At 39.8% G+C, this 11,314-nt stretch overlaps 1 protein-coding gene across 4 annotated transcripts in view; it reads right to left on the bottom strand.

Annotated features, from left to right (window-relative positions):
- The window catches only part of CSTF3 (cleavage stimulation factor subunit 3), a 53,478-nt gene that overhangs the window by 1,206 nt on the left and 40,958 nt on the right, over positions 1-11,314 (bottom strand). For 2 of the 4 annotated variants that reach the window (XM_075163232.1, XM_075163228.1), the window contains 12 exons: positions 10,729-10,806; positions 10,364-10,526; positions 9,725-9,834; positions 9,200-9,316; positions 7,968-8,042; positions 6,489-6,632; positions 6,296-6,398; positions 4,353-4,422; positions 2,868-3,063; positions 1,167-1,320; positions 669-763; positions 507-567 (listed from right to left, as the gene is read on the bottom strand). In XM_075163232.1, coding sequence (XP_075019333.1) covers positions 507-567; positions 669-763; positions 1,167-1,320; positions 2,868-3,063; positions 4,353-4,422; positions 6,296-6,398; positions 6,489-6,632; positions 7,968-8,042; positions 9,200-9,316; positions 9,725-9,834; positions 10,364-10,526; positions 10,729-10,806 — 1,366 coding nt within the window. The remainder of the gene's footprint in view (positions 1-506; positions 568-668; positions 764-1,166; positions 1,321-2,867; positions 3,064-4,352; positions 4,423-6,295; positions 6,399-6,488; positions 6,633-7,967; positions 8,043-9,199; positions 9,317-9,724; positions 9,835-10,363; positions 10,527-10,728; positions 10,807-11,314) is intronic. The other 2 variants (XM_075163231.1, XM_075163230.1) reach the window with 2 other exon arrangements.

Here is an 11,314-nt window from a genome sequence, read left to right as displayed (position 1 = left end):
TACATGAAGCCTGGAGTATGGATCTGTCCTGGTTTTATATTTCAGAACTCTACCTTCTTTGCAGGAGCTCAGAAAACACTGCTGTTGGATTGTTCTCAAGCACTGCAACAGGTGCATTCAGAGTTATGCCTACCAGTGAACTTACCACACTGCAAATGTGTAGTTTAATGTTACAGTTACAATGCTGCTAGAAATAATGCCTTGCTTCTTTTAAAGGCTGTTCTGAAAATCTTCATTTCCTTCTTTTAATGGTTACCAACAAAATGTTATTAAAGTAGCAGCTGGTGATTTTCAACTTTTTGACTTTTTGTCGATCTCCCCACAGTTAAATGTACAAACATCTCTACGTAGATTCCAACCTACAAATGTAGCCAATTCAATAGTATACTCTCAAATAATAATTACACATCTGTAAATGAGGTCTGGATTTTAGACAGCAATATCCATATGTAAAACAAAGTCATATGCAGCACTATCACAGACTCCAGAGTGAACAAATAACTTACTGTCTGGCAGTTTGCATCTTCTAAATATCTCCATGAGCTCATCCACTTGAACAAAGGGACCCTGATTTGTTACGAGGGGGGAAAAAAAAGTTTAGAAGAGTATTTTCAATAGAGTGATACTTCGACAACTTTTTGAAGTTTTCAGAATTCGTTCAAACAAACCTGAAAACAAACAGGAGGTGGCAGGAGCTTCATGAGAACTACAGCTGCTGGTGGAACAGGAAAGACACCACCTGGGACGGGATGTAAACCTGGAGCTGTGGGAAGAAAAACTGTATGAATCCAGTGCAAGGCAGCTAGACTTGAATTGCTTTTGCAGCATTATTATTTCATGCAAGTAATTACTACCCTGTCACTTTTGCCTCTACTAATTACATATTGTTAAGTCAGTGATCTGAAGTCTATGAGCAGTGTGTATAACAGCTCATTACCATTTACCAGACCCCAAACTACTTGTACTTATTTCTGTGTGACCTTAGTATTAGGTAAGTAAAATATATATGCCTTTAGCAATCCGATTAAATAACAGCCTAAAATTTAAGTACATGTTCAGAGGACTGAAGACTAGAAGAGTCTCTGTGATTAGGTTTGCTAAACACACAGGTTAATAACTTGCCGCCAGGTGAAATATAACCACTTCCGACTGAACATCTGACTTACGTGCTAAGTGTCTTGGCTGAAATGGAATCATCTGCTGAGTGTCCGGTTTTGGATATTCGGGTTTTCTGTCTACTTCATCTTTGAGAACAGGCACGATGGAAGGTGCAACCACAGGGTCTGGAATTATAGCTGCCAGCTTGGCACGGGAGACATCCTGCGAAAGGCAATTAGAGAGCACTGAACTTGGCAGGGTCACATTGCTTGTTTAAATTGCAGAACAAAACATCTCTCTAGACCAGTCGCTTATTCTCACTTTGTCATCATTATAATTTCAGATGTCCTCTTAGAAGACCATCTGGGCAAAACTTGCATGTTTTCATCAAACATTTTAGTCCTACAGTGTCCCAGCTGGGAGTGAAAACACTTGTTTTTGTTACCGAATGGGACTGTATTTATCATTTTTGAGTGGCTCCTTTTTTTTAGGTTAAAAAGATTTAGGTGAACAGGTGCAGACCACTAGGCCTTCACAACTATCATTTCTCCCTCATTTCATTCCATAGATTGCTTTCGCTGGAAAAGAAATAAAGCATAAGGCAGTCAGCAGGCATGCAAAGCATCAGTTCAAACAGGATTATATTTTGGCATGTTACAAGCAACAGAAATCAGCCCAAGGGCTGAATCATCTTAGGCACACACCACCTCGCATGCATTTATCAAGATGTACTTTCTTGTAAGCACACCTGTAACTTCAAAATAACTTTGTCCCAATTGCGTTATAGGAAAAGTATTCAGTGGCTCAATGTGACTTACTTCCACCTATCAGATTATTTTACAACTGTGTGAAGACCAACAATTCAGCTGCTTTGCTAACTGTGATGACTTCTGTATTTTTCAAAGATTACTTTTCTCTATAAGAAATAAATGGAAGCTGCGGCACTATTTTTGAGACACGAATTGAAGGTTCTCTTCCTGTTCTCTCTTCCTGCAAATGGGAAACAGCAGTTCCTCCAAGAGAGCCGCTGCTGCTTCTCTGGCAGCCTATTTTACATCGTGCTTAAAAAAAAATAAAATCAACATTTTATTCTGTTCTAATGGTTTTCGAAAGTGTTATGGCCTTCCACATGACTAAAACAGTAGTTAAAATACATGTGGTCCGAAACGAGATGGGAGACCACCAGATACAGGTGTCTGGCCTAGACTTTAAATTCCGAGTAGCAGCATCAAAGCACTTCAGCCGTAATAAACAACTGAGAAAAAGCAGGCAGCCGCTGATCTCTACAGATAATTTTCCTCAGCCATTTGCAGCAATCACTGGACTGCAGTATGTTTGCCTTGATACAGTTCTCAATTAAGTGAGGGGAGTTTTGCCAGCTGGAGCGGAAGGGCAGCCAGCGATGTTTCATACAAACTTCCAAAAGAATTTTGGTTTTTGAAGGAGCTCCGGTTTCAGTCTGAAGCGGAGGCCTGTAGCTGAGTGGTGATGGCATTAACACATCGACCTTTCCGTGGGAAGATGCGAGGTAAATATGAACACGTCAGGTTGCACCTCTTGGTCACGTTCCTTGCTCCTTTCTGCCCTTGGCCCACAACCCCTGGCACTGCGCTGCCCAACAGGACAAGAAGGAGGAGGCACACCAGGCTCGCTTTACCTGCTTTTCTACCAAGGGAAAAAAGTGTAAGGCAAGCCCTAAACAAGGAATTGCTTAAGTGTGCTGGGGCTGAAAAGAATAACAGTAAAATTAAGTGTTCTTATCCACTTACCTTGTAACCAAGGGCCTTCAGTTCGCTAGCAGAGCAAGGGTACAAATCCATGAACTTGTACCTGTCTACCAGCAGAGCTGTTTCTTTACCCTCGTATTCTTCCTTGAATGCCGTAAACCTCCGTTTTTCAACTTTCAGTATACTAGCTAGATCACCAATGTTACTTTCAAAAGCTAAAAACCGAGCCCAGATTTCCCTATAAAAGAGATGAAAAGACGGTTGCTGAAGGAGAAGGAATTACTGATCACACCCAATTAAAAAACACACGAGGAGAGACTCAAAGGAGGTAATCTGGGAACACACGACCATTTCTATTATTTACTTTAGATGCATCTATAACATGCATTACCTTCCCAGTGCCTTATATATTTCTGTAAAAGCTTTCAATCTAGTGGATCGTAAAGGACTTTGTTATGGAAAGGAAAGGATTACGGGTGTAAATGACTTCAGCATTTGAGGTGAGCTTTTATCATCAGTGTAAGATGCACAAATAGACTTCACTCATCCCGCTACATAGAACTTCACTCTGATCCTGATATGTGAATAGGATTATGATGTAGTTCATCTGCATAGACTAGCATATTCTAGCAGGCAAGAGCAATACCCTATAACACAATAGGCAGCACTTCAGAATTCTATGTAGCCCAAAATATATACAGTTACTGCTTATTTCTCTGTGGAAAATCTCATACATAACTTAAGCAACATCTGACCATATTTCTGGACTTGATTCAACTTCCATTTTAGCTTCGGAGTTCACCTTTGAAGAAGATTCAGCTTTTAAATTCTTGGTCTTTCTCACTTTTAAAATGGACATAAAAATATTTCTCATGAAAGACCAGAATTAAAGTACAGAATGAATGTGCGCTGTTTGATTTCTTAGTTTTGATGACCGTGTCTACCAGAATAATAATGCTGAACACTTGGACTACAAAGGGTTTGATAAGCATTTTTTCAGAGAAATAAATCTTAAAAGTAGTAATGAAAATGTGGTGGTGAGTGGTTAATCCAAGTCTTTTCTGGTTCTTTCCCTATTTTATTTTCAGTTGGCTGGGAGTTGTTCAGCATTCTCCTCAATAAATTCCTGACTCACCTTCTCTAACATAATGCTCCTGAAAGATGTCCTCCACTCCCCCTCCCCGTCTAGCTAAGGCACCTATCTGGTGAGCAATACGTGTCATCAGCCACGCCGCCTGCTCAAACCCTTGAATCCTGTCTGCGCAGGAGGATTTTGCGCTCTATCCTCAACAATCCTGCGTCAATGAGGTTTTAAAGTCAATAAATCAATGAATTTCACTGCAAGTGGGATAGGGACTTTCACAAATCTGTCACAGTTGTTGCTATTTTAGACAGCATGAAGAGGGGAAGGAACATCTGTACCTAATTTTGTCCTGCTGTTCATTTTTCTAATTTCCTTAGGATGTTTGTAGTTGAAAGGGGTTATGTATCTTTTTTAGTGTAGTGAAACTGCTTTTGCAGACATACCCAGATTTCTCAGGTGGAAGGCTCCCTGAAGTTAAAACACGTTCAAACAAAACTCTGGTATTATTGTCCTCTTTAAAAATAGAAAGAAAAAAGAAAAATCACACTGAGTAAGATATATTAAAGACAATTTAAAATCATGTCCATTCAAAGAAATGTGTACACTGAATTAAATATAAGGCTGACATTCTGATACCTGGATTTGAATTTCAGTAAGTAGAAAAAAAATCTGAACGCCTACATAAAACTTTACCAGTGTTAAATTCTACTGTGAATTTGTTATTTGAAAGTCTATTTTTGCTGATAGCAACAAACCGATCCTAATACAGGTTCTTTTATAACAGCACAGCTATTGCTTGGCATCTCTTCAGGATCTCTGTTTTTTTCTGTTTTCTTTAATTATCACAATGGCATAACTCGCTAATTTCAAGTTTGGCCTTTCAATTCATTACTTCCCTTTTAAATTAGGGCAATATTAATATACTTGTACATTCCTCAGAAGTCCTCCCGAAATTATTAGACCTGGTTCCCACAGAGCAGTCAGCCTTTGTACGTTGCCAGCTGGGGGAATGGAGCGGTTGGTGGGTTTGTTCTTAACGCTGCTAGCTTCTGCCCTGTCTCTCTCGCTGTGTATTTTACCATATCTTACATTTACAGGAGTTCAGTGATCAATTCTCTTGTTTTTCAGTAGAGTCTGCGGGGTTGCTAAGCCAGAGCAATACACTGGCAAGTTTTAAGACAACTTTTTCTGATGGCAGTCTACGGAAGCATCGCAAATATTCATGTAGACCTAAAATAATTTCTTTCAAAATTAAATAGACTTTGACTTGAAAAAAATCTCTCTGATTACAGCTCACAGGAAGAAAAAAAGTTCTAAACCTGTCCAAACTTTCAGAGCCTGAAAAAAAAAGGTACTGTAGTCTGACAGGAGAGATTCAGGTGCCCGGCGCCTAAGAACGCACTGGGAGGTTCAGAAGATCCAGCAGCACGGCTACCTGCAGCCACCGCTCACACCAGCGGCGTGGCGGCTGGCTCGCAAAACTGAGCTATTCGTAATAAAAGCCAGATCGCGTTACACCTCTGTGGTGTCGTGCTACAAATACTGAGCTGGAGCGTTGAATACTTGAAGAAATACCTGAAGAAATCTGAAAATCTAATGGGTATCTGGCAGACAGGACTGGGCAGGGGAAGCGCCCGGGATGAACTGCTCTTCTCCCTCTTCTCTAATTCCCCGTGAAACACGGAGCAGGACAGTTCCACACAGAGGTCTCTGTCAGCCCCTGCTCCCCACAGCAGCTCGGGTTTCTTCTAACATCGCCATTAACTCCTGCAGCAGGGAATCCCTCACAGAGACCTTCCGCCGCCGCCACCACCTCCTGCCCGGGGCTCCCAGCCCGCGGCCCCGGTGCTGGCACAGGCAGGGAGCTGCCGGCCTTGCCCGTGCCCCGCTCTTTGCATTGCGAACCAGCTCCTCGGCCACTTCCAAGCAGGACCGATATTCACAATATTGCATTTATATCTTGCTCATCTCACCTATTTGGGGAGAACGAGTTTAAATTAATTCTAGTAGCGACCAACTAACCCGTCACTCCTCTCATGCTGATTTCAACCTCCTATAGATCTTTTTTCTCGGGATTTAGATTTCCGCGTACTCCCCACTGTTCATAGCGGGTGCTCTAAAACTGCTGCAATGCAGGCCAGTTGCAATTTGGAAAGTTCACTCTCCTCTATTCAGTAGAATCAAGATCTAATGTCAATGCACTTCTGGAACTTCAGTAAGGACAAAAGAGAAGAGTTTTTTCCAAATTAGTTGCGGAGTTTTATGAAGAGGTTTCATTGCTCTTCAGGAAGAATTAAAACTAAAATACAAAGAACTTGGCCTGGACCTAAACTCACAGAGAAGGCCCATGAATGCTTCATTAGACCTCTCAAAGCTTAAAACTTACCATTAAGGTGAGAAAGGTAGTCGATATATGCCAGTACATATTCTGGAATGTCCCCATATTTTTTCAGCCCTAGCTCAAAAATCTTAAAGGCCACAGACTTATCCTGCAAACATTAAAAAAAAAAATGTTATTAGCTTCAGCGAGCTATGCACCCTCCTGACACTTTAATATCAATCTAAGCATACATGATTACCTTACTACAATAATACTCCATTAAAGCTGCTGTAACATAGACGTGATGGCGGGTCCGGGCATCCTCTCTTGCTTTCTTAAATATCATTCTTCCAGATTTTATGCCTTCTGCTCGCCTTGCAAATTTCATATATTGGATATAAACCTAAGGTGCGTATTAATATTTATATAGTATCAGTGCTAACAAAGAATACCAGGATATGATAAAGTTTTTGACTATATCTGAAATAATCTTTACTCACAAAATACAGCTAATAAGTCATAATAGAAACAAGACTGTGTTGTGCCTCTATGTTGTTTTGCTATAAATACTGAGGCAAAGTTTTTATATACTTTTTTTTAAAAAATGGAATATACCTAGGACTGATCCTCTGAAATGACAATAGTTAATACACAGATTTTTCAAAGAAGGGGAGGCAAGTAGATGAATGTAATTTACATAAGCTGGTGCCTTCAGAGAACTAGAGGCTTATTGTAAAAATGGTAACTTTCCAATAAAGTTAAGATGTCCGTAAGGCTAAGGAACAGTCAAAAGGCTTGGTGAAGCATTTTACTGTACGTTATACAATCCAAGATACAAATCATCCTGTCTGCAAATATTTATACCCGATCAAGGAAATAAGGAATGTGCTATTTAATTCAATGGCCAATTTGTGATTTGCATTTCTTTGGGATTTAACTTTCCTCCACTCTGAATTAGATCACAAATAACAGCATTCCTCAAATAGGAGGAACTGGTATGTGGTTTCTCAGAAAATGCGTATTTGGGAAGCATTATGATCAGTGTTTAATGAATAGAACGTGTCAGTAAATGGGTACCTTTCCCCTGACACTGACCTGTTGTTTAATTTTAGACCTCGGACCTTCTTTTTCCTTCTCATGCTTTGTTGTGTCTATTTATAAACTAAATAACATTTTGAGGGCAGGTTACTTTCTCACACCATTTGTTCAGTACTAGCACAGCTGGCACTACAGACAATGTTGTTTACTATAGAAGTTAAGCAGATGTACAGCAATACTCTCTGATACTTACATGGTGCATTATGAATTTATTTGCAAACTACATGTACACAGTATGGTGTATTTCTATGTAGGGAGAACAACGGGCAAAGGCAACGTGCTTTCAATCAGTTAAGGAGAGGCCAAGTGACATTTTAGTTGAGCCAACAAAACATACACCAATTCTTATGAGCTGCATCATGAAATCTTTAATATCTTATATCTTCATTGCTTGTTTTAAGAGATTCTCCAAAAGAGACAGAGGAGAAAAGTGCACATGACTTAGTGTATCTAAGTGGATTAAAGGCTATAATTAACAACCTTGCTGAAATTTTAATCTAATTCTGTCATCTCAGTACCCCACCAGCTCAATCATCCTTGCAACCCAATGACCTCCTGTAAGTACTTCCCCATTCTCTGAGTGTAGGCAGGTGACCATCCATGCAAACGTGGAAAAATTCAATACTAAGGATCATCTTACCAGGGTGGGATCAATGTCTTCAATAGCCAGGAGTCGGTTATATATGCTGTGTACTTTCTCATACTTCATTCGACTCTAAGTAAATAAAAAGGAAATACAGACTGCTTAGTAATACTATTACAATCACCTGTGAGAATGCAAAAATCTGAAGAAAAAACTGAAATTTTTGTTTCCTTTTTTCCCCAGTTGAACACTACGTACATCAGTCCCTTTACTCAGACACATCTTTTTGTCTTGTGCAGTCATTTCTTTACTTCCTACATTAATTTCCCACTAGTGCTTACGTACACGCTTTTCAAGTATCTCTGAAGTCTTTTTCTAATTTAGTAATACTGCAGCAGAGCTGCCATGGTAGGTGTTTGGAATAAGACGACTGTTTCCTTTACCTCCGTCTAAAAGTAACGTGCAGACAGCTAGGAAAACCACCTTCTTCACTCTCCAGCCTACGCATTTCAAATAATCCATTCTGTTCCCTGCCAGCTGCAGCCCTCCAAGTCGTATTGTGCAACCTTAAAAAAATTAAATCGCCTGTACGCTTAGGATACAAGAGGCTGCACTGAAAGCCAAGGAAGGCTTCTTCTTTTAAGGGCAAAGGGGTTTTGTTTGCTGTTGTACTCAGGATCTTCCTGCAAAGACTCCTCCATGTTATGATAAGTGGGCAAAACATATCCTGCAGAGCATTCCATAGTCCTCATCTGATCGGTGGGAAACGGCCTTTATTGCTGATGGTTCATGTGCAAAACCAAGCACTGTCGGGGCATTGCTCGCTACGGAGGCTGTGCAATATGGTGGCAGCCTGGGTAAAGAGATTTCTCGAGAAAGCTGCAGTATCGGGTGCCTCCCATCTTCCCTCACAGCCATGCAAATACAAACATTAAACCCCCAAGAATTGTATAAGAAAGGTGTTCTTTATCCCCATTTTAAAAGTGAAGAAGCTGATGCTCTGGTAAACGTAAATCTATCAGTCTTTCAACTTCATAGTAATTTGAAAAATATAGTCAATATTTAAGTGGAAAGTCAGTAGATTTTCAAAAATTTTGTAACTCATACTATGGGCTTTTCCCCTCCATTTTGTCAGCTCAGTCTCAGAAACACTGAATGAGGTTAAGGCTAGAAGAATCAGTAAATTAATTCTATAGAATTCTGTGTATTCAGCATGTTTCAAATAAATGACATTATTGATGAGAGATGTCTTTGGGTTTTGATGTCAGTACATCACTATTTTTGCTCACCTCTTCATAATCTGCATATGCAAAATAAAGAAGCATATTCTTCTTTAATAAAGTGCTGATCGCTCTTTCATAAATATTAGCAGCCTCATCACTGAAAAGTTTAGCATTGTTCATGTCCTGTTATAAAATAAGTATGATAATACAATTGTTCAGCATCTGTGACAATGAAGGCCAATCTACGGAATATCTTCTGTGTGTGAAAAGTCCCAGTGAACTTCCATGCAGTACTCCAATAAAGAGACAATAAGCTCCCCAGTACTTAAGGAATCACAAAATCAGGCCAACCCCCGCCCCAGACCTAAAACTGGCCAACACTGAAATAGTTTTTCGTAATTCTTACCTCAAATGCAAACATTTTCATTTCTTAAAATAGCCCCAATTTTAAAATTCTGAACATGACACAAAATACGGTGCTAAATATTTTTCACACCCCCCTCCTCGGTTCTTAAGCATTTGAGGAAAAATGAACAGTACACCATGTCAACGCAATGAAATAAGAAAGAAAACCAATGGCAATCTGCTTACCCCTTTTTCAGCTAGCAGCTTACTAGATTGCTCGAGGTACTGTGCAGCTTCATACCAGATATCTGGGTGATGTCCCAGAACCAAAAGGCATTGCTCATAGGCAAACATAACTGGGGAAAAAAGGTAAGAAATGCTCCTTGTATATTATCGCAGAAATGGTACCATCTTGCACAATGGAAGTATGAAACACAAAACCCAGCAAATAAATCAGACGATATTAACAGTAATTGGCTTTGAATACAGTGATCACAGCTGCAGTTCTTTTATATTGCCAGGAACTTTATGAATTATAACCAGCAGCTAAAACCTGCCTCCTCCACAGAGGAAGAAGCAGGACTCATTCAAGAACATCAGCCGTAAAATCAGGCTGTGCTCCACCGTTTCCTGACCCCCAATGAAAGTTCGGTGGCACACGACTGTAGCACCGACTGTCCCCCAAAATCCACGTATTACTTTCAGCTTGGCTTGAGCAAAAACTAAAGAGTAGTTTAAAAGAAACACCCACACAATTCAAGAAACTTGATCAACTTCTGCTCCAGCATGATCCCTGAACACTAAATCACATCGTTACTTACGCTGGAGGTCATTAATGGAGCTAAGAAACACAATTCTACACGTCCTAGCACAATACCTAGTTACCTCTTTTTGTTATGAGAGTTTGATCTTCTGTACGCAGAGGATTGCTCTTTTCCCACTGGATGTATTTCTTCCACATGTCTACCTGCTGAGCCTCTTGTGGGGTATTTTGTGGGGGGACAGAGGGAGCATTGCGGTCCAGACCTTTCATCACTGTCTCATATTCCTGAAAGAGAAGCAATGTTTTGAACAGCAGATTTAAGTACATTAAACACTTACTTTAGGTTACGCTTTATAAAACGGATACAAATATTTTAGCATACCAACCTTATTAGGCTCACACACAATTTTATTTGAAAATAAGAACCAAGTTTAATGCTAGTTTGTAGAATTAAATAGAACAAAGAAAAGTCAACAGAAGGCTGTACCTTTGCTACACGTCGTGCGTTCATATAATCTCTACTCCTGTCTTCAATCATCTTCTTAGCTAAGTGAATATTGATGCCCTGCAGAACGGTGAAAAAAGGAATTGGGAATGTGCAATTTCACTTCGGAAATACATAATCTCATTTCATACAGAAAAGAGCTTGAAAGGGGATGCAAAAGTGAGCAAAAAGGACAAAGTTATTTTAAAATACTGATCTCAAAAGGTACTACATTTCTCCTAATAAACATATGGGCAAGAACTTATTTATCAGAGAATAAACTCACTACTAAAAATCAACTGACCTGAAGCACCTCAGTATATTTTTAATCACTTACAGCTTTCAAAAATACAACGAACTTTACATAAACCTGCTGGGGGAGAAAGTGGAAAGAATGTATTTGTGATTTACATTTTTCCTTTTAAACCCTGGTCAGTGACTAGTCAGAGTCACAGCTTGCTGCTGCCTCTCTTCACCAGGTGAAGACTGAGACAGGGTATGAGCAATTCAGTTTTCTTGGACAAGAAATAACAGAGATTGACCTCAAAGCTCTGCCTTCTCCTCTGTTCCTGAAGGAACTGACAGCTTT

The sequence above is a fragment of the Calonectris borealis genome, chromosome 14 (genome assembly GCF_964195595.1).
Source record: "Calonectris borealis chromosome 14, bCalBor7.hap1.2, whole genome shotgun sequence".
Lineage (NCBI taxonomy): Eukaryota > Metazoa > Chordata > Aves > Procellariiformes > Procellariidae > Calonectris > Calonectris borealis.
This window is presented reverse-complemented; position numbering and strand designations above follow the sequence as displayed.